This window comes from Colias philodice, chromosome 14, assembly GCF_061535455.1.
Source record: "Colias philodice isolate Cphi_HAF_F1 chromosome 14, ilColPhil1 Martin Lab GWU primary, whole genome shotgun sequence".
Taxonomy (NCBI): Eukaryota; Metazoa; Arthropoda; class Insecta; order Lepidoptera; family Pieridae; genus Colias; species Colias philodice.
Genome location: NC_143099.1, coordinates 10,787,336 through 10,812,102, shown reverse-complemented (window position 1 = coordinate 10,812,102; position 24,767 = coordinate 10,787,336). Strand labels below are relative to the sequence as shown.

At 29.1% G+C, this 24,767-nt stretch overlaps 3 protein-coding genes and 1 long non-coding RNA gene across 5 annotated transcripts in view; 3 read left to right on the top strand and 1 right to left on the bottom strand.

The window, feature by feature from the left end:
* The window catches only part of LOC149483045 (uncharacterized), a 31,302-nt gene extending 16,905 nt beyond the window's left edge, over positions 1–14,397 (bottom strand). Inside the window, exons 1-2 of one of the 2 annotated variants that reach the window (XM_089703223.1) lie at positions 14,217–14,397; positions 13,455–13,597 (exon numbers count right to left, since the gene is read on the bottom strand). In XM_089703223.1, the coding sequence (XP_089559349.1) occupies positions 13,520–13,597; positions 14,217–14,333 (195 nt within the window). In that variant the 5' untranslated portion in view covers positions 14,334–14,397 and the 3' untranslated portion in view covers positions 13,455–13,519. Of the gene's footprint in view, positions 1–13,454; positions 13,598–14,216 lie in introns of those variants that run through there. The other variant, XM_089703224.1, reaches the window with a different exon arrangement.
* On the top strand, positions 1,341–2,877 carry LOC149483047 (moricin-like). Its single transcript, XM_089703222.1, has 2 exons — positions 1,341–1,516; positions 2,358–2,877. The coding sequence occupies exons 1-2, from the start codon at positions 1,397–1,399 to the stop codon at positions 2,433–2,435; spliced, it is 198 nt and encodes a 65-aa protein (XP_089559348.1). The 5' UTR covers positions 1,341–1,396; the 3' UTR covers positions 2,436–2,877.
* On the top strand, positions 9,442–10,205 carry LOC149483046 (uncharacterized). Its single transcript, XR_016316580.1, has 2 exons — positions 9,442–9,600; positions 10,070–10,205. It is a non-coding gene; the product is annotated as an uncharacterized LOC149483046 (long non-coding RNA).
* Positions 14,398–22,764: 8,367 nt separating the features above from the next.
* On the top strand, positions 22,765–24,420 carry LOC149483044 (uncharacterized). The gene is made up of 3 exons (XM_089703200.1): positions 22,765–23,173; positions 23,451–23,649; positions 24,028–24,420. Exons 1-3 carry the CDS (start codon positions 22,973–22,975, stop codon positions 24,396–24,398), a joined length of 771 nt encoding a protein of 256 aa, XP_089559326.1. The 5' UTR covers positions 22,765–22,972; the 3' UTR covers positions 24,399–24,420.
* Positions 24,421–24,767: the final 347 nt, after the last annotated feature.

Here is a 24,767-nt window from a genome sequence, read left to right as displayed (position 1 = left end):
ATATTTATGTAAGTACCTACTTGTAAACAAAAAACTAAACTTAAGTATATAACTCTCGGTGTGGCTATAATAAGACAAAAGTTTATCTTATAAGATTTAATATATGTATAATGAACACCAGAGTCACTGTGTATGTAATTGTAGAGCAGTCAAATAAAATAATTTAAACAATCGAAAAAATTATCTTTTATTGATAACTAGCTTACCGCCCGCGGCTTCGCCCGCTTTGTCTAAAACCTAATAAATCATATACTAAAACCTTCCTCTTGAATCACACTTTCTATTAAAAAAAACGCATCAAAATCCGTTGCGTAGTTTTAAAGATTTAAGCATACATAGGGACAGAGAAAGCGACTTTGTTTTATATTATGTAGTGATGATAAGTTGGATTAAACAGCTCTTAAAAAATACAAAGAACCACTATCATAAAATAATTAAGTACTTTTAGCATACAAGCACAGAATACTTAATAGGTACCTAGTAGCTAACGCTATTCAAGGGCGCGAAAAGCCCTACAATTGTAGGTACTATTTCATTTGATATTTTAACGTAATTTTATAGGACAAGTAAAGTGCACCTTTTATCGTGTAAAATTAAATTTAATCTTTAACTTTTATGTGATAGTAAAACTGTTATAGTTATACATTTAAATAATGCGTAGTAATTGTATATTTTGGTTTCGGGGATTTAGCATGTTTTAGTCTGTATTCCGTAATCGTCATCATATACCTATTACCAAAGATAAAATTGAATATGATACTAGATTATATATTGCAATACATTGAAAAAACTGCTAAAAATAAAGTTCATAAAAATATTGTCAGTTTTTAAATAAATTAAGATAAACGACACTTCGTTTTTCGTTCATAATTCGATAACTATATACTATACTACTATATTTTCGTTGCATAAGTTCCGACGCCAAAGTCCATGAACTTTATTGAAATAATTCCTTATCTACTGACTACTAAAAGCTTGCATGCCCATGCTTAAGGTTATATAATGATAAAAGCTACATCAATATAGGTACTAAAACTCATTTTCGTATAAAGTGACACAACAAAAATAATACATAACTTTAACAAGCACAATACTTATTCCAGATATCGCTACCAAATTTAAGGAAATTGTTACTTATCAAATTTACCCCATCAAATAAGAAAAAAAAAAAAAAAACATTATCCTGTACAAATGTTTCAAAAGGAGAAAACCAAATTATGGTGCTAATGTAAACTAGTGTGGGGAAACCCATCTTATTAGTATTGGTAATGCATAACTAATGTAAATTTTACAATATATAAACCAGCATTGTAATTTTAAAGTCACTCAGTTCTTGTAAGTCAGAACAGCGACTACTTTTAGTATATTTACTATTTTAAAAGTTTAAAAAGTAAACATGAAGCTGACAGGTCTGTTTATGTTGGTCGTAATGGCGGTGCTCTCGCTTTTCGCGCGCTCTGCAGAAAGCGCGCCAAAAGTTAACGTCAATGCTATTAGAAAAGGCGGCCATGTTCTTGTAAGTATATTTTTTTGTAAAATCCCTATAGGATATTTTTCAAAATTAATATTATATCTAATATGTTAGTATGTATTTAATATATTTACATTTATTTATTTTATAAAGTAAGAATCGTTTTCAGTCCTTAAAATATTTTAGCGAGCTATGTATTGGCGTAGAGTTGTAAGGCCTTTTTGTTGTTGAAACTGGGATTTTAATAGAATAGAACATCTATTCATCTTCTTCTTCTTATATATAAAAATGAATCGCAAAATGTGTTGGTAAGCGCATAACTCGAGAACGGCTGAACCGATTTCGATAATTCTTTTTTTATTATATTCCTTGAAGTACGAGGATGGTTTTTATGTAGAGAAAACGTAAATAAGTACCACGGGCGAAGCCGGGGCGGACCGCTAGTTTAATATAAAGCTATACCTAACATTTTTGAAAACAGCTTCTTCTGAGGAGATAGCATGAAACCATGAAACTCTATTAGCTATTTCAAAGAATCTTTTAATTTTTTTGAATTATGAGTCTATTGTAATATTACTTATTGTATTATTATTTAGATATAAAGAAGAAAAAAAACTCATTTATTTATTTATTTATTTATTTATTCATACTTTATTGCTCTGACAAAGCTTAACTGGGAACTTAATCTAATTATAAATTAAAACAAATGGCGGTCTTATCGCTAAATAGCGATTTCTTCCAGACAACCAGACGTACGAAAGGAAGTTAGTTTGAGGAGAGGAATAGGGATATAGGGATATAGGGAATAGGGATATAGGGATATAGATAATAGGACTTATTATATACTTAATGCAGTAAATTATGCTAATAATATTTTTTTTTTCAGAAAAAGGGATTTGGTGTTCTTGGCGCAGCAGGAACGGCACATGAAGTATACGAACATATAAAAAATAGAAGACATTAAAATCTAATAACTAATTAGTAAATAAACCCATTTAAGTATTATAATTATTAGGTACAACATTTTTAGTATGTAGTCAAATTAATCGAGTATTTCATTTTCCTAATTCTTTATTGTTATTTGTTATACCAATTATAAACGTCCAGTATTTTGTAATTAAATAATGTAATAAACAATTTAAAACATTGAAATTTTATACTTTTATTTATAATAAATGAGGTGAAACATAAGTAAGTTTTGGATTCTATGCCATAATCTTAGCAAAATATTTTACACTAGCTATCTAACACCGAAATAATTTTTCAAATCGGACCAGTAGTTCCCGAGATTAGCGCGTTCAAACAAACAAACAAACTCTTCAGCTTTATAATATTAGTATAGATAGAAAGATAATATATATAACATCAACAAGATTTAACTATATCAATATTTAACGGAAGCGCCATAATTCTTCAAATTAGTAATACTGCCTATTATTATGTACCTAAAACTAATGACTCCATTTGATTATATAATAAAACACGCTATCATTAAAATGCAATAAAAATGAATTATTATTTTGCCTAAATAATGTTGTAATAGAAACTACGCATATATTGTAGTTAATTTTCATAAATTAACTAAACGACAATATGCTGTTTTATGTTTATAATAATATTATCAAATGACTAACGTAAAATACTATAATCAACTTGCTATTAATCAAGTTATTAAATTGTAAGGTAATTTTATGAATTGTATTCATAGTGCCTCAACTTTATGGGAGTAATAAAACAAATCCAGATTATTAATAAATCTACTATACTATAAAAATAAGTCGGGTTTTACTTCAAGACGCTATAACTCCAGAATGCACTAACCGATTTCCACGGTTTTGCATTCGTTGGAAAGGTCTCGGGCTCCGTGAGGTTTATATAGCAAAGAAAATATGTCTCTGGTGGCGAAAGTCGAAACGGAGTTCGCCCGGTTTGCTAGTGGCTAATAATTTGATAACGAGCTAAATTCCACATTGTTTATATTTAACTGATCCTAAACTAAAAATTACATTTCAAAACTATTATTAATACTTCAGATAATCTATAATGTAAGTGCGCATAAAAATGTTTGTTATATAAATTAATAAAGAATTAATAAACAAATAGTGAACACTCGTTAGTGAGGACACGTAGTTGTGACGTCAACAGCATGATAATGAGAAATGTAACAACTCGGGTGTAGGGGATTTTAGTTTAAAAACTTTCAGAACTATATTGTCATTGTTTTCCAATATTAGTTAACTGTGTGTGTATGTGATTATAGTAGCTTTTTTTTAAAATTAAAGTAATAATAAAATTGAATATAGAAACCATCGAGATAGTATAGTACATACTATCTCGATGATAGAAACAAGGTTTTTTGTATCCGATAATATAATAAAAAATCATTCACCGTATCCATAAATCCTGAAAACATACTATTTAATATTATTATCTACTATTATTTTAAAATAACAATATTAAAAATTGCATTTAAATAAGAACTCTTTGTTAGCTTAGATATTGTGATTAGTTACATATTATATTTTAGAACACTCCTTTTACGTACACATAAATAAGCACGCACTCACCAAAAAGCAAACATAATGAATAACCAGTTTATTTTTATCATTGTTTAGTTTTGTGAAGTACCGGGATCTCCGGGCACGGTGAATACCCATTACGATAATATGATAAAAACAAGTATGTATATAATAACTCTGAATTATGAATTCATCTCATTTACACGCATATTTTAAACGTATAGAACATAATAATGAATTTCGGGAAGATTTTTTTCTTGTTTTTGTGTGTGTTCCTAACAATAAGTTCAAATGAAGCAAGGCCGGGGAAAATACCGATAAACGCTATCAAAAAAGGCGCGCAAGTTGTAGTGAGTACTAATAAAAATACATAATTAAAATTTTCTGTTTTGCTTTGTTTGACGAATTACCTTTTTAATTTATTTGCCGTAACCTTAGTTATTATGACATAATAAGTGTAAGGTTACTTTAAATATTTGTTTTTAAAAGTTTAATAGACGACATATTTATTTTAATATTTATTCAAACAATATAAAGTTAATTTAAATTTTTCTACCAACGTAAATATCCAATTATAAATTATTGTAAGAGCTAAACATATACCTAAATAGGTAATACAATAACAATAACACAACATACAAGATAAAATCTTGTTATTGATAATATTTAAGTAAATATTAACTAATTTAAATATAATTTATGGCACACTGTTTTAGACTTTTAATCTTCAACTTACTAACATAATTTCTTCAACTAAGGGCCGATTTTTCAATCGCGAGATAAACAGTCTAATAACTACCCCTCGAATAGATTTATTCAATTATTTATCTAACTCATAACGGCTCGCCTATTTTTCAATCGTGATTTATTTGATGAATAACTATCTGACCAAATATTTCCATATTGGCAGCTCTGCTCTCGGAGTGGCGAAACAAAAATATTAAATTAGTCAGGTTAGAGCGGGATAGAGTCAACTCTTGCAATTTGTCAACAACTGTCATTATGACTCACGTCAGTGTGCATTTTAGTTTGTCTTGTATTGCTCTTGTCTTCTATGATTGTTGATTGTTGTTTTGATTCGAGTAAAGAGTTTGGTTAAATTTGTGTTTCAATTTATATATTTTACGATAGAAACGACATACTTAAAGGCAGCGTTCGGCAAATTTTCAATGGCATGGTCATCAGTACTATCAAAAACATCAATTTCAATATGATTTTAATTGATAATAATTATATAGAAAGAGGTTTAATTGTTAATAATTCTACGCTCTATGTTATGACATACGAAAATATCCCAAAGGAGAATGGGCATTTTACTATGGAAGTTGGGCCTGAACCCTTGAGTTGGACCAATACACATGAGATATTGTTTTTATAATAGATCATAACACATACATAACGGGAAAAATATATATAAAAAAATAATCAACCGGGTTTTTGTACAGTCACATCAAGTTTTATTTCTTTGTGTATAATATTTTTTGCAATAAACAATATCTTTATGTTACTCCAATTCACTTTCACTTACAAATACGTTCTAATCTTAAGCCTTCTAATAACCGAAATACACTAATATTATGTTTTGTAACAGGTACCTGTACCGTGTTTATTATAATTCAACGTAGTTAGACGTTCTTTGTGGTTAAACTCAGTCTCTCCAGTGACATTTAGATTTATATTTACTTCACTCGAATTAAAAACACCGTTATTGTGCGCAAAATAATAGCCAAATAAATAAAACTTTTTGCCTTGACTGTACAAGAACCCGGTTGATTTATTTTTTTATTTTATTTTTTTCTTAAGGTATGTGTAATGATATATCACAAAAACAATATTTTGTGTGTATTTGTCTTAGCCCAAGTTTCAGGCCCAATTTGCCCATTCTCCTTTGACGCGTCAGTTGTCAACTCAAACGCCTAACCGTCGAATAGCGCGCTATCTGGCCGTTGGAGCGGCAAATAGATTTATTCCTCAAATAACGTAGTTATTCGATAGATAAGTCCTATTCGTCGTTGAAAAATTGAATATTTTGTTAACAGACAAATAAAGTCTATCTAGCTGTTTATCTGGGCATTGAAAAATCGGCCCTAAGATAATAATAACCGTCGAAATATTTAAAAAGTTACGACGGAATAGACATGCTTATAAAATATGAATAGGTACATATTATATCGTTAAGGGCTCTCTATGTGTGAATACATAATTAATGTACATATTGATCGCTTGAGCGAAATAATAAAAAGGGACCGTCTCTAATTTGTCTGTATTGTATTCTATACAACATAGTAAAACTGTGGTAAAACTACTAGTACCTATATTATAAAATTGTATGTAGTAAAACCAATAAAATGAAATGATCACATGAATTTTGCTAACATTATAACTCTTTTCATTTGAAATGTTTGTTTCAGGGAAAAGGATTACGAGCAATAAACATAGCCAGCACTGCGCATGATGTCTACACATTTTTTAAACCTAAAAGAAGGAAGCATTGACAAAAAGTGATATTAGTGAAATTCTTATAAGTACATATAACAAACCTAGCTCAATTAGAAAGTTATAGATATACTAGCGGTCCGCCCCGGCTTCGCCCGTGGTACATATGAAAAATAGATGTTGGCCGATTCTCAGACTTACCCGATATGCACAGAAAATTTCATGAGAATCGGTCCACCCGTTTCGGAGGAGTATGCAGACTAACATTGTGACACGAGAATTTTATATATAAGATTTAATAACACTTTTGTTCCTTTCTATATATCGATAAAAATTTAAGCCGCCATGTTAATTATGTAATTAGAGGAAGAAACAGAGGGTTGCTTATTGAAATAAATTATGAATTAAAATAGTCAAATATAATATTAATTAAGGTCCCTAGTTATAAGCTGCATTTATAAATGTTTAATGTGCCATTAAATGAATTGTATATTCCGTGCTATTTTTTCTAATATCCCTACTTTCTTTGGTTTCTTGTGCCATGTAGAGAGTAGAGACTAATTTCGAATTTCGTTCGTCGCTTCCTCTTTAAATTCTACATCATTGAAAATATTATGTATGTGATGTTAGAATAACTACCTTCATATTAATCCATACTAATAGATATTATAAATGCGAAAGTAACTCTGTCTGTCTGTCTGTTACTCAATCACGCCTAAACTACTGAACCAATTTGCATGAAATTTGGTATGGAGATATTTTGATACCCGAGAAAGGACATAGGCTGCCTTTTATTGCGAAATATGTACCACGGGCGAAGCCGGGGTGGACCTCTAGTTTTATATATACCTTCCTTAGTGGGCTTTACTTATACCTACTAAAACACAAAAATTACAAAACGCATAAAAATTATTCATTCATTATTTACCTATCTTACTAACCGAATTATTCATTCGTTCGTTCATTCATTAATTCAAATTAAATCGAATGCAGACCACTACATAATAAGAATTATCTTACACATTTTCGTTGTTATTGCTATTAAACTATATTTAGTAATATAGTCGCCACCTCAATAATAAAAAGATGACTTTTATTACTATCCTGTTAATATACAGCCTAAATTAAATTACTATGATTACTGTATTCTCATCAGTGCTTGATACGTGAGCCGATTTTCAAAAGAGCCGCGCCGTGGAGTGCGTAAATTTACTTTCAATCATTTTTTTGTCATACTTCCTAAATAGCTTGTTTAAAGTATGTAATTCTTTAAAAGTACATAATCAAAAAGTCACTTCATAATAAAAAAGGGAAAATTTAAAAAAATAAACATAAATCAACAATTTAACTTGAGAGATTTGACTAATCGTTATCTTTTAACGAAGTAATTAGAGTTTTTGAACGCAAGTTTAAAAGCCGTTCATGGAATAAGTAAATTGTCAACTAATTATGATAGGGTTTTTGTGTTTTCATTTGTTTCTTTTTCGATAAACGATATTAATTTAATCATATTAACTATGACCTACTGACATTCCTACTTAAATTAATTTTTAGTGTCGATTATAAAATAATATAACATTGTTGATATTAAATGAACCACGAAACCCGTATCATATAATTTTATATTATCATGTGAGTCATTTGATCTCAAACAAATAATTATTATCTATAATAATAATTGCGCTAAATATCGTAGATATTATATAACAGAGTCATTAAAAATGATTAAAACAACCGAAGCCACGTGCTTCTAAAAACTGTAGGTTGTGTAATGAATAATTTATAAACAATAAACGAGCGGGAAAATACATTTAGCTAGAACACTTTCCTTATATCTGATGTTTATAATATTTTTCCTTAATACAGGTGTAATTTTATAAGAACAACCTGCTTATCCCGACTTTGCCTGAATAAAAATAAGATTTAAGTGAAATGACTCAGTAGTATTACTATTTTTGAAGTGAAACTTCTTTATCGGGGCTGGAAAAAAATGAAGTGTAACATTTTTTCGTTACGCGTGACATTTTTCCGTTACGCGCCATCTTGTTATTATCCCTATCACGCGTGATTCGATGTATTTCTGTCAAGTTGCATATATGTACTTATAGTAAATAATTTTTTGAAAAATAAGGTCATAAAGAAGTTTCAATTCTTACGTGTGTAAATTAGTAAATGCACACATTTTTTTTATTCTGCGGCGTTTTACGGCAGAATTTAATGTTACTGATATAATAATATCTGAAATCGGAACCTCAGTCGGAACTTTATAAGCAAGGGTAAATAAAGGTTAACAACATAGGAATAGGCACGGATTGGTCAAAGCTTTTACCCTCGTCTACGAATAAAATATGATTTTACTAGTATTTTTATAACATTTATATAAAAATATTGGAATAAATTCGTGTAGTGCCTACCTGAATAAAATTTTGAGTAAGAGTTTAATTGTTGCCTTTCTCTTGAAATTTTGTTGTTGATGAATCTAATCTAATATATATTATAAAGGCGAAAGTTTGTAAGGATGTATGGATGTATGGATGTTTGTTACTCTTTCACGTAAAAACTACTGAACCGATTACAATGAAATTTAGCACACATATAGAGGGTAACTTGGATTAACACATAGGATAGGTTTTATCCCGGAAATCCCACGGGAACAGGAACTATGCGGGTTTTCCTTTGAAAACGCGGGCGAGCCGCGGGCGGAAATCTAGTATTAGAATAAAATCGTCTAGGGTCTACCTGAATAAAAATTTGAGGAAGAGCTTGAAATTTAGCCGTAGATTTAATGCTTCAAATGCAATAGGTATAGAAAAAGCTTAAAAAGGTAAATGGGTATAGAGCCGATTGATCATAATAAATTTCGGATTATGAACTATGATCATAACCCGAAAATATTCAACCAGCTATTCATAAATCACCCAAAAAATAAGTCTGCTACTAGCCTAACCATTACCTCCGTGCATTCCAAAAAAAGTTCATATAAGGCCGTGTTCAAAGTAGCATACCGTCATTCCCTATTCAGCATCAGAGGTGTAAAGTATGAGGAAATTAATATTATTCATTGTTGTGGTATTGTGCATAGGAAATGTGCTCGGAGATTCCCTTTTAGTGCCCGGGATACTGCCGAGTACAACGACGCGTAAGCCGTGGACCAAGAAAGTGAAGAATGGCATAGTGAGTATATTTTTGGTTATTTATTAGGAGATTTTATAGAAAATCTGTGTAAATTTGAATAATATACCTACATGTAAAAAAAATATACTTTCAAATTGTATCTACGTTTGTGTTAGTGTGTTACTACTATGTACTACTCAAATGAAAACAAAACTTTTTTATGTGCACCAAACGTGACCAGACTGTAAAGTAACACACAAGCATAATATTATATGTTCAGTTTTTTAATAAGAAAAAGCTCACCCATCTATAAATCAAATAAATTTATACATAATATGTTATTTGATGTACTGGGACAAACTGAACTATACAAAAAATCATTGTTTTAAAACAATGCTTCACGTATGCATTATGAACCAGTAATTTAGTCACTACAAACATAAACGTATAAATATGTAGAATTGTAGAACAGATAATATTGTATTATCTTATTTAAAATAAACTTATGAAACATATTACTAATTTTCAGGAGACATTCCTGCAAGGCGCTGCTGCAGCGAGCATCATACAGCAATCTCTGCATGGTAGAGGGAAACCCCTCCCTGCCCCTGCTGTAAAACCTACTTAATTTTAAGATTAATAAATAATTTAGTTAAAAATGTATTTTATTTTATACATTTTTGGTTACTTATGTTTGATAATAATAAACAGAAATATATATAAAAATACCCTTTTATAATATTATCATGATTTTTGTAATTCTAAATAATCTACTTGCTTCTACTTCATAATGACAAATAAAAAAAAATACATATATCACAAATATTGAGCTGTAAGAGTTTACATATTATATTGAAGAAAGAAAAAATGTTTCGGTGTTGAAATAAACTTGTTTATTAATTTTCTTATATTAATAATTGAGGTTTTGTTTTTCTGTCCTGTCTCTTGCTTGTTATTATTAAAAATAATTCTAATATCCTATAACCTGTGTATGTTTTTTTTTTCAATTCAAAGGCTTTTTTAAAAGATAGGCACCTATTTAGATTAAGTAGACTTTTTTCAAGGAGCATTTGTTTTGTTTAATAATTCAGGACTACATAGGAAAAATACTATTTAAATATTTGAGACAGTTTGTTTATTAAATAAAATTTTATTACTATTGCTGCAAGTACAATGAAATGAAACAGACAAAAATGCACATTATAACACCATTTTTATTACGTCTGAATATACCTATACAATAAAAATATTTTCTGTTTTCTCTTTTTCAAACCTATGATAAGATGCGAGGGTTGTTAGTGTTTTACGTAGTTTTGTTTTTAGCCATGATTTTTAGCTCTTTTGTACAAATCGTGTGCGGTACTAACCCTGTCAAGTACTTTAATCCCTTTGCCCTGAAATAATAAATTAGAACAATTTTATTATTATATATATAATTAGTCATATTGTAAATAGATGGTAAATAGGTTATGAAAAAAATCTTTTTGGTGCGTCATGAAAAGCGCGCGAACTTAATTTTCGAAATGTCGAGTTAAAAAATATGAATTCATCAGAACTGCATACAATAAAGAAACATTCTAATCTACATTAAAAAATAATAATTGAAAATTTAAATATTTTTGTTATGGATATAATTATCATGTACTCACAACTGCTTTAATAGCACTGCCTGCCCCAGGATAAGCAGCGCCTTGGCTCAAAAATAGAGCTAATGTTGCCATAATCATAAAAAATAAACTTAGTAACTTCATATTTAATATCCTCAGTTAGCTTTTCCCTTATTAATAAATAAATTAAGTAAAGTTAAATTAATTAAACTTAAAGTAGAGCTGAAAATATGTTGAAATGATACTTCTGATTCAACGTAGCTATTGAATGAACTTATTAGTGTTCTAATAACGACATTTATATAAAGGTTTTTCTCAATATATACATATACCTATTTCATAGCATTCTTTTCTATGGGATTATCCAATTGATATTTTCCAGACGATTTATTAAGGAAAATTATTGTTTTATTTTAATCACGATTATGCGGTTTTTATTTTACATGCACGTGTTTATTTTTTATTATTTTCCTGGTTGTTCTATTTATTGTTGATTAGAATTGCTGATATTTTAAAATCTTAATTATTATATTAATACACAGTTGGATATTTTCTCAGAGGTATTATAGAGGGTTCCCCACGTGTCGAAATCATGTGAATATAATTGTTTATGTTCGTACATTTTATAGTTTTATGGCAATAAGTTTAAAGTAAAATAAGAGAAAAAATAAAGGTTAATAGAGAATTGTTGGAATGTCTAATTTCGACCATATCTAGTTTTAATAAATGCTGCCTAGTTTTAATATGAATTATTAGAAGATCATTCAATCGTTATTGATCTTATTCATTTTCAGTTCACAGTTATGAATATTGTTTAAAAAAAATATTCGCATCAATAGTTCCCAAGCTTTGCTTGTTTATAAACAAATATCTTCTTCTGCTTCATATTAGAAATGGAGACTAATCACTACATAGTATAAAACAAAGTCGCTGTCGCTATTATAACTACGGAACGGATTTTGAAGCGGGTTTTTTTAATAGATGGAGTGATTCAAGAGGAAGGGTTTTGTGTATAATTTATTATGTTTTAAGCAAAGCGGGCGAAGCCGCGGGAGGAAAGCTAGTAAAATATAAATAAGGAAACAGCTTTCGGCAGTTTTCCTGAATTTCGCCTAAGTTTGCATAAAATATTGTCGACTAAAAGGTTTTCTTATACGAATTCAATTCCCTTTTTCATCCCAAGTGATTTTTGCGACAAATCGCCTATCTGCTTCTCCAAGGATTAATCTATCTCCTTATAGATAAACATTCGTTTAGCGGGCAGAAAGTTTATGTTTTATTATGTAAAATTAAAATATTTTAGTATGTTTTACTTTACAGTTTGTATTACTAAAACCTATGTTATGTATCGTACGATACATGTCTGTGATCGTACGTATAAAATTGTCTATTAAATTCAAAAGAAGACATTACTTTTGTGAAAAATTGATTTTACAGATTTAATTTGTTTTAAAATTAATTATACCTAATGAAAAAAAAAACTTGGCACTCCTTTATAATAATTATTAGTATTATTAACGGCTTTAAAGTAGGGAGATTATCGAAAATATAAATGTAAATTTATTGGAACTGCAACACAAATATTTTGCTCAGTTTATTAAATAACTTGTAGAGTTTTTGTGAAAGTGAAGTGAAAGCACTGCTTTCGACATAGCTATAATATGTACTCCTTATCTTAGTATATTATGTACCTATCTATTAGTATTAGATAATATTATCAAACATCATGCTTTTGAAATAGAAACAATTAAAATTTTTGGAATAAACTTCCGAAAGTTATAGGTAAGCTTTTGATCCGTTTGGAAGCCTTATGGAAGCCTTCCATTGTTTTGACAGTGTCGTTAACAAAAATAAGACAATGTTGTTTAAAACCGTCATAGGTTGGGTTAGTTTTGTAAAAAATTAATTTCGATTTATATGTATTAACAATTTTTGCTCAAATAGTTGACTGTTATCTAAGAAAATTTAACTGCTTGGTCTTATTTGAATTGGATAAAGTGTTATATGTAATTATTATCATATTAAATATGTGATTTATAAATAAATAAATATTTGTAATTATATGAATATTTATGCATAATATGTTTAGGTATTTATAATACCTACTACCCACGTACTCAATCAGTAAGAAGTGATATGTATTTTTATGTGTATTAACGCAATTAAACATTTTTTAAATTTAATTTTAAGTAAGTATTTTAACTACGACGTAGGTAGTTAAATTGTTCAAATAATTTTTTTTATCTTTAATACAAAGTGTGACTCATGTAAACTTATATAAGGGTGAAATAATTGATAAAGCTTAAGTATAACATAAGTACTTTAATTAACATTTTTTACAATTTTAATAACTTCATTACTTAATTCTTCAATTAACCGCTTCCACCATGTCTGTTCTTGTAAAGGTCGTGGACTGTCCCCGCGGCTCCGGCTGCACCAAGTAGCTTGCCCTGTAGGAAATAAAAATTATGTATCTATTATTTTGCGATTTTTGGTTACCTATATATTTTATATACTTTAAATGAACTTATCGAGCCAGTGATATTAAAATAAAATATTTAGTATTTGAGTAGTTAGTTCATAACTTACTCAATAATTATCTTACTTAAAATAGAAAATAAAAAGATCATTACCAACTGAATGGACTTGACAAAACCTTTATGCTAGAGATTAGTGGAGTTGAATAAAAAAAAACAATTTTGGTTTTAATTACTGTGAAATAAGCAATATCTCTATCTAGGATACAGTGGTACAGTGGGAGCCACTTTGTCGGCTTTTCCAGCTAATGCACATTTGTATTACGTGGAACTAAAGGCACTCATTGAATAGATTCCAAAATATTGCAGACATAACTCATTTAATATCTTCATTAAAATTACTTTATATTATATTCAATAGCATCTTAATAATATCAAACGAAAACAATTACCTAAACAAAAAAAAAACTCAAGTATTTTTTTAACGCTAGCAATAAATTAATAACATATCAACATCAAGAATAGATTTCTCAATTTAATATAAAAACAACAATAGCAAATATGTCAAAGTTTTTACATAATAATCACTTACGCCGATTTTAGCGCCCTTCTTTAAAGCTGCCGTGTTCACTTTAGGGTCTGCAGCACCATGACTTACAAAAATAGCCAATACGGCCATAATCAAAACTAATAAACCGGACAGTTTCATGATTAAGCTTATAAAGTTATGACTTAAATAATACACTTATAATAGAAACTTCTTGTACCTTTGGTTAAGATCTAAGTGATGTCTTAATAGATCAAAACTCGTATTTATATAGTTAGAATCCACGCATTTTCCTATTAGTGGATTTTCCATATGTATAATCATTTGTTGATATCAAGAAAAATTTAAAGCATTGAGGAAAAGCGTTTAATAATACGAAGTATAATTTGTTTATACCTATTCTAATGCTGAGTCTTCAGATTCAGATTTGAGCCTGACCGCCTCCTTGGTACAGTGGTTGACGCGTGAGCGTAGAACCGAGGGTTCCTGGGTTCGATTCCTGTTGGAGACGAAGAAAAAAAAATGTCTTGGTCTGCCAGGACACAGAAGGCTGATCACATACTTGTCCCTAAAGAAAATCGATCAGTGAAACAGATGTATAAATAATGCATCTGCCCCTTACCCCACTTGGGGACATGGGACTTCAAGTCTAGTCTACTATTTGAAACTATTTTATTTATAAGAACTTTCATTCACACTAATAGATTCCTGAAAGTGACACAGTGCGACTAAGATTTGTACCTTTTTAAATATATTTATTTAATAATAAGATGATTATATTCTGGAATACTTTCCATGAATCACCGGCAAAGGTGTATAAAATAGTAACTAAAACATGTTACATATATTCAATATTGTATCGAAATATTTTACCCATAAATACCATAAAGCATACTGGTCATGTTAACAATATTATGTTATAAGCTATCTTAATTAAATAGCCAAGTCATGGGGTTTTATTTTGCTCATCGATCTTGTATTGAATTCATGACGGCCATATTTGAAAAACAGTGACTTGGTAAAATAATGACCAATATTTACATGACGAAAAATAGAAAAACAGAATTTAGAAAGTGAAAGTAAAGCTATATAAAGTTTTCCGTTATTTGTATTGGATAGGAAATGATTTTAAAATTTCCTCAATTTTCAAAAAAATTGCTCTTTGAAGTTGAAAAATATTTTCGTTCGTTCGTTTTACAAAGTTCATTTCAAGATTGGTTTCGGTTTGCGATGAAAATGAAAACTATGGCATTCGAGGCTATATTATGAAAAAGCTCTCTTTACTTTATTTTTCAAATGGCTGATGTAAATTATGATTGGATTTTTGGGAAAACGTACTTACCTACTTTACTTTACCTTCAAATAAATTAAGCCTATGCCATAATAATAATAAACAATTTTTTGTACACACAAAACAAAACCAAACAAAAATAATACACAAACAAAGTAATATGAAGCGGAACAAATAGGCGGCCTTATTGTTAAGAAGCGATATCTTCCATGCAACCTTAGGATATAGGAAAAATTGAAGAAAAAAAAATCAAGCCATCATTAGTGTCATTGATGTACTTTTAAAACAAAATCTCTCAACGAAATTTTCCCAACTACAAAAACAGCAGATTTAATGCTCTTTTAATGGATAATCTACTTGCGCACATTATTTCAGCTATACTACTATTTGAACAACACTGATATATATACGTATATAGTTCACATAGAACAGAATTCATAAAACGTATGATGATGAAAAAATGTAATGAACAGAATATATTATTATTTTCATATTAATTATCTATATATCAGTATTACATACCATGAAGTTACACTTAAGTTATATTTTATCAACTAGGTAAAGAAAAAAGTAGTAGAAAATTAGTTTATGAAAATATCCTTAATTTTCAGATTCATTAGGTCTATTTTATTAAATGAAGCTTCAGTTAACTCAGTTTTTATTCAGTATTTATTGGAAATTTGCCAGAATACAAGAGTACAAGTCATCTTCTTAAATCTTTGGATAATTTCGAAGGAAAAATAGTATACAAATGAATAGAAATCTTGCTTGTCATCCTTTTGTAGGTTTTAAAAGTTAATTTTCAGAAGGCTGTTGTGTAGAAAGAATATTGTTAACGATTCCTTGCTTGGAATTACTTGAATGTTTTTTGTTTAACAAGGTAAGTTAAACGGTTTCTTAAGAAAGATAAAATATGTAGTACAGATAATAAATATTTCGTACTTTTTCGATCTTGGATACATTTAATGATATTTTATTACCAGTTTTCTGATGCAAAATAAATTATAATTATTTAATGAAAAGGTATTTGAAGTCCTAAAACGCTGTGTTAAAATTTCAAATACTACATAAACTAAACTAAATAAAGGGATTTTGCGCTAGAACAGTCTATTAAAATTCTGAATGATGAATGCAATCGACGTGACTTCATACAGAAAGAGAATGCTTTTTCCTCTGTAATCAATATTTAAATTATCCTATTAAGGTGACCTCTTTTTGTAGAAATTAGAAAATATTTTGATTTATGATTGTCAGTCCGAATCCCCAATTATCCAAATTCAGCCCAAGCGTGATATAAAAAGTAATTTATATTTGGTTTTGTGGTAACAAATTGGAGAGCAGATATATTACTATTATGGAGAAGCTTCCTTCCGTCGATTATTTGAATCGACCCCTAATCAATTCTAATAATCCGCAAATTGCTACTATCGGGAGGTATTATAAACACGAAATCTTTAGAATTTAAATAAGTGCGGATAACAATTTCATTCCGTGCACTTGACATCACGTCAAGTTGTATCAAAGGTAAAAAGTTATAACTTGGTTATAACAATGCCGCGTTTGATGTTAAAGCCTCATTCAATGAAATTGTCTTTTGAAGGTAAAATATCAACTTTATTGCTACGGGATAAGCCTTTGAGAGAATTTATTAATGATGGAAATCGTTTTGTGTAACATCTGGTTTTTTGTAACTCCTAGAGGCGTGATTTTAATTAAGTCGAAAAGTTCTTACTTTTGTAATTTTCGTATTCAATGGTTTGTTTGAAAATGCTACATTGAATGTAGTTTGGTTGGTATTTATTAATTTCTACAATACTTTTTAGTTTTTACTAATATTACGATTTATTAGCTTAGAGTATAAAAAACATAGAAGAAAAATGAAAATAACAAAATGCTTGGTTAAATAATACAGACCCTTACTTACAAAAAAGTAAATTTTCAGGTAAACTAAGGCATTAGACACAATATTGGTTTATAAATAGTTGGCTGAAAACATTACAAGGATTTTAAATTACTTTAAATATTAATTAACTTTTAACTTTTTTTTGTAGAGTAATAGAATTAATAATTTTCAAAACAGGTCCAGTAGTTTCGAAACTTATTAATACAAATTGACAAAAAAAAGTCCTTATAATATAGGTCATATCAAGGGCAAAATTTCGTACCAATGACCTACATTTTAAGTAATTTTTCAAAGTAACACTTAAGAACATTTTCGAGTCCATTCGAATAAGAATTAAGTTAGCGGGTTCAAGTAGTGAACTTACAAGGATGTTAAGTGAATTTTAGCAAGAAATTGAATTATTTGTTAGAATATTCTACTGGTTATGTTTACTTAGAGAATAATAAAGTGTTTTAAAAATACGAGCTATTATTGACAACAAAACTTCATTTACATGTGAGTAATTTTGCATTTATTTATAAGTTTTTTTACATTTTGTTCGTAATAAGCTTTTTTATATTTAATGATTTTATTTCTTATATATAAGTAAATTTATTAACATATCATTTCGTTTGCTCTTAGAAGAAATATTTTTTTCCAAGTAACTAGGTCTATCTATGCAAAGATTTTAATTAATGTGCTCCTATTTGTTCTAGCATGATGTAATACTCTACACTATTTCAAAATTACACAATAATATTTATTATTTTATCCTCTAAGTAATTCTTGATAATCTTGTTAAAAAAAAACTATTCAGTTTATAATAACACTACTTCACTACATAGTATAAAACAAAGTCGCTTTTTCTGTCCCTATATGTCCCTATGCGCATACATAAACGTTGTTTTAAAGATTTAAGCATTTAAATCTTTAAAACAACGCAACGGATTTTGATTCGGTTTTTTGTAATAGATTGATTCAAGAGGAAGGTTTTAGTATATAATATATTAGGTCTTAGACAAAGCGGACGAAGCCGCGGGCGGAAAGCTAGTAATATTATAAATGATAAGTTTTTATACATTTCTCAAGCGATACAAAGACAGTTGACATTGTCCTAAGTGCTGTAGAAACCTACTCTATCAGAGAGCAGTAAAACGGAAGAGACGATAAAATTTGATGGCTCGTGGTGTTATTTATCGCAAATACTCCAGAACCGGCTTATATGGAGTAAAAAATTATTTTGTGAAATGTTATTTATAAACAAAATATAAGTAGTTGAAAAAGTTTAAATAAAAAAACAATTTTTCGTTATTTTCATTATGATAGCATTTTGTTTTATATTTGCCACACGGTGTGGTGGTGACTAGTGAACGCTGCGGCTTACAGCGCTTATGACAAAAATGCTTCGACCACGTGGTCAATGAAAATGTATGATACTTTACATTTCCATGGGAAATATTACTGTGGTAATAAGTAGCATTCGACCGCCTCCTTGGTACAGTGGTGGACGCGTGATCACAGAACCGAGGAGTCCTGGGTTCGGTAAGAAAATCGATCAGTGAAAAAGATGTATGAATCATCTGCCCCTTACCCCACTAGAGGACACGGGACTTCACTTTTTAATAAGTAGCCTACATCACTCTCTAGCCTCCTAACTATCTCCAGACAAAAAATAATATCTAGATACTAAAAAATCATTCTGTTAAGAAGTGATAGAAAGAAAAACAACCAAACACATTTAACTACATATTTATAATATTAACAATATTAGCAATCAGCGTGACTTATTTTAGATCGCACACGTGTGATTATTCTAAGTACAACCTTGAAATATTCTATTGCGACTCAATTAAACGATTTTCCCTTCTTATTAGAATATAATTATTACCTACGTTCAATTGTAAATATTTTTACCTAGCTCAAGGAAGGAAATAAATAAAATCTACGCATTAATTAAGAGGCTTTTAATATGAATTGGTATTGAAGCTTTTGAGATTTGATTTTCACTGTGAAGAGATATAGGTAAATTGTAAAGGCAGGGTTTAAAAGGATTTTTAATGGAGTTACAACTCCAAATGAATGTTATTGACATAAATGCTTCGATATATAAATGACTGTATTCGAATATTATAATACTTAGGTATATGTAGGTATGTATTATGGATATAATATATTTATTAAAAATATATAGGTATTTGGAATCTTTCAGTTGGCTGGATTTTCTTCTTACCTTTTATTTTGGTGAAAATATTATAAATATGTACCTAAAATCCGGATCGTTATTGTTGATAATATCTGTATTAAACTTTAATAAAATGTAAATGTACAAAAAAAATCTCACAAATGTATTACCTAACCATCTTAAATAACCTATTTGCATTTCCAATAATATTACGTTTACAAAAATAAAATAATAAATCGTCATACTCGTAAATGTTATTCAATATAATTATAAACAAATTTATTTATAGGTACGAATATTGTTCGTAATTGAACTAAATTGATTTATAATTGCCAAAGCGTATCATTATTTATCCATATTATGAGATCGTTTGATATTCGCAAACCCAATTGAATTTGATAGTAATAATATAATCCTATATAGAGATATATAAAACGGGTACAATTAAAAGGTAATTGAAATTGATCATTTGATTTCTCAGTAACAGAGATTATTGGATTTGTTGTACATCAAATTATAGTTTCCAACAAACAAACTCAAAAATTTATTTATTCAATAAGACTTCTTATCAAAGCACTTTTGAATCGTTATAACATTTTTTAACATTTACCACCGATATGGAAAACAGTAGATATATATGTAGAAGAACCGGCAAGAAACTCTTGTTGTTATGATTATATATACTTATAGATGAATTTTAGCCTTAAGAGCGAATTTCAAAAAACTCTACTATGACCTAAATACAGTCCAGATTTTTCCAGAAAAACTGTAACTCTGAAGACTTCCAAAATCGTGTTTTCGTCACATTTATTCGAGTTCACGTGTATACGCAACTACATATACGGTTTAGAATTTGGTAAAAAATGTCTTTGGGAAAGGAAATGGAAAATAAATTGGACGAATACCTTTTGTTTGAAATCTCGTGTCATTTGTGAATTAAAAATGTCAAAGGAATGTATGAATTGCCACTTTAAAAACTTGCAGAATTTTATAGTATCTAATAATTCACAAATCCAAATATCTTTATTAGCTTTTTCTCTGATAAAGTTTGCGATAAACGAAAGATAATTATGATATAAAGTTTTACTTTTTTATGGAATACTAGCGGCCGCCCCGGCTTCACCCGTGGTATATGTTTCCTTTTTCTCTCCATAAGAACCATCCTCGTACTTCAAGGAATATTATAAAAAAAATATTTATCGAAATCGCTCCACCCGTTCATGCGTGATGCCGTGACCAAGGGAAATAGGGGTTCATTTTTATATTATATAGAGATTCAACTGGTGCCCATAAATGATTGAAAATATTTTTTCTAGACTTTGGCTGATCATAAATTTCCCGACTAGTTATAGTTAATACTAACCAAGCTCGCGAGTAGAACCGCGGGTAGAAAGCTAGTTAATAAACAAAACCAAAGCATCTATTTAGAGCCAAATTTAATTACATCTAATTAATTGTGACCATTGATCAATAGTTGAATTGAATATTGATAATATTGAATAATATCGGATGACATATTTTCATAATTGTAAATTGCATTAATTGCTAGAAATTTCGTAACGCTCATTAATTTTTGAGACAAATACGAGTTACAATAATGATGTAAATTATATTAAAATGAGCATTGAATTAAAATAATTGTTTACACATTTAATACAACGCATCAATTTCTCAATATTATTTTGTCACTACGCGTTATTTATAGTTAAGATTTAACTCTCAATTCGCTTATCCACAAAAATTTTATTATAAAATATTATATAGTTTTTATAATACCTAAACATCAGCCGTACAAATAAACGAGTTATAACATTTTATGAAAATAATAATCTAAGAATAAGGAAAAATCATACAAATAAACACGTAATAAATGAAACCTAGTATAACGTCGTAATAAGTATTCATACTAATGCTATTTCGTCCTTATTCCGGCTACCACCCTAGTATAAGTCTGACATAACCAAATAATAAGCTATCTTTTAGTACATTGTGCTGTGTTTTACAAGTTTTAGAAGCAATTTTCAATCTAAATTTAAGATAATGGCAATGAGAGTAATACGAGAAGTAGAAAAAGTTGACCAAATTAATAATTTCACTAAATAATATTGAAATGGAAAATTTTGTATGAAATGTCAAAACATACGAAATTATGAAAAACCCTTTTGATATTTATAATGATTTATTTATTTACGGCATGCGCCAAACCATACATAGGTACATAAAACTTATTTCTAAACTTATCACAATAATAATATAAACTTTCGTTGAAAATATAAATCTTCTAAGCCTGGAGTTGTATGTTTTAAGTACCAGTTATTTGGCAACTCTCTATCTCAAGGTGGGTTTATCTTCTGTTCTCCAGATAATGGATAGCGTTCTCTTTCATTTGCTTGCATATTTAATGATATATTTTACTTAAATGATTTCCAATAAATATTTAAAAAATAAATAAACAGAACATGGTATGATGAAACTTCACAACAAATTCGACGAAGTCAAACGAGCGTCAAAATGACAGCACCAAGGCATAACCGTAGACAATTTCAATGTTTTTCATAATTTTGTGAATGAATTTCTACGTTGCCGCTTCGCGCCTATTGCATAGCGTGAGCATAGTTACATCGACGTTATTCCAAATTTATTTGTAAGAAATTATGACATCCTTATTCTTTATTTATTCTAATCATATCTATTCATTGCATAAGGTTTGAATAAGCAAGTTTTTATTTGTACGGCTGATAAATTGGAATCTAACCTAAAAATGCAGTTCCTTAACAATACAAAGTATAATATAATTAATTATAGATATCCATTTTATTTTTTAATGAAATTACTTCAGTACTATTGCAAACATACAATTATTGTTACTTAATTAATTTGATTAAATGGATTTCTCAATAAATATCTTAATCCGATTTTAAGGCCGAGATTCATAGATCGCACTTTATCTTTACTTTGATGGAAAGATCTACTTTCCCCCAAAAATATATTTCTTAGTCGTGTCAAGCTCATCTTTACTTTCCAAAAACTATACTTTACTTAGTAAAGGCTAAGGAGCCGATAATCATGACTTTGGTCTCAAAGTAAACTTTACATGACTATGCGTATAAATCATGTAGGCCTTCATTTTAAACCAATTTCCTAGAACAGAAACACATTTTAATATGGTTGGGTTATAGATTGAAACGTCATGTCGATTTGAGTGACATTTTTTTGTTGATGTGTTGATCTGTGTGTTGATCGTTGCATCGTTTCGTTTGGCTTTTATCATTATTATATTTTTCTGACGAAATTTGCTGTGTCTACCGGTTTTTGATATTTCTACAATAATCTTCCCGACCCTGGCTTGTTATAACGGACTTGATACTGCTACCTGACTGACAATTACCTTTTGCAAATTCTACCTGTTTACCGATCCTGCCTTTGTTTTCGACCCTTGCCTGTTTATGGACCCCGACTACGCTAGAATGGAAAAAAAAAAGCCTCCGCACACCGAATACGAAAAGCAACTCTTAATAGAGTTGGTGCAACCACTTGTAACAACACTTGACTGTAGAAAGACTGACGGCGTTACTGTGAAGAAGAAGCATGAGGCTTGGGAGAAACTAACAGTGGAATTCAATAGCTCTCGAAATATAAACCATCCGGTAAGTAGTTTAATATATTTATGTAGATTTATCGTATTGTATGTTTTTTAAATTTTAGCAAATTGACATATTGTATGTAGGTAATTTAAATGTACTACTGTACATTCCTATTATTAAAGGTACATTAGACCATGTATTTAATAATAAGCCATGTAAAATAATATCTATATGCTTTGTAAGGAATTCATAAATAAATATATAAATATTTTTCTCGAATATTGTACATAAAACTGTCTAAGAACTTAAATGACTGAAATGTTTAATTGCATTATTTTAGGTTACTTCAAAACAACTGAAGAAGATGTGGCAAAATCTGAAATCAAAAGCCAGAGATGCAAAAACAATTGCCAACCAGTCAAAAAAGACTGGAGGAGGCCCACAACCACCTCAAATAGGGGCACTAGAAAGTCAAGTTTTGGCCGTTATGCCAAATGTGATGCCAACAATCGCTGTGGATATTGATAGCGACATGATGTGTAAGTAAATTTAGTTATTGTTAAAAATTTAGAAATTCATAGCATTGATTCACAGTTATTGTAAGAAGAGAATGAGTTATTGATAAATAATTTCTTTGGAGAAAACCTAATACCTAATTGAACCCAACACCTCATGAACAGCAGTCATACACACTGTTTGTGGCTTACTAATGCATCAGTCTACAGCAATATCATTCAATCAGATCATATTAAATATTTGCTGTACATAATATTAAAAGAAACTTTTTTCATTAATACCCAATTACCTACCTAATTACATAGTTATTGAATCCATTTCGACACATACTTGGTTGAAGAAACACTTTATTTATTATTTAAAGTAAAATACCTAATCATTTCAAATCTTCTGCTTAATAGATGTGGAAGACCACGAAACCGAAGCAGATGATGACAGTTCTGCTTGGCTTCCCATTAAAAACAGGGTGACAGAGCTGGAAGTTATCCCAGCACAGTCCCAAGACAACGGAGAACAGCCATCAGCCTCAAGTCAAGAGCCTGCTTCTTCAACTATTACAACAAGAGGGTCAAGCAAAAGAAAAGAGCATAATGAGGAAGTGGAAACGCTCGATGGAGTAAGAAAAAAAATTTACAAGAGAGAACTCCAGCATATGGAAGAAAGATTCGAGTTGGAGAAAAAATTATTACTAGAAAAACATGAAAAGGAAATGGAAATCCTAGAAATAAAAAAGCTTATAGCACTTAAGGAATTAAATTTATTAAATAAATAATTATTATTTCTTCATAATTATGGTTATTTTGGTTTTTTTTATATAGACCACCTAAACCTTATAAATTCTGATACTATCATTCAAGTAAACTTTACATGTACATACATGAATTCTTTTTTTTTTGTTATAAAATTCTACAAACCCATGAAATACAATAAAATATGAAATAATAATATAACAAAAGTATTCATAAATTTTAAAGAAAAAGTAGATGAAATTCTGCACAGAATAATCAAAACACATCACATTGTTCAAGAAAATATATTTTATTCAATAAAATTACAATTCTAGACAATCTCTTTTAGTTTTTTAAACTATCAATCAATACACAATCTCTTTGTTTTTTAAACTAATTAAATTGAGCTATAA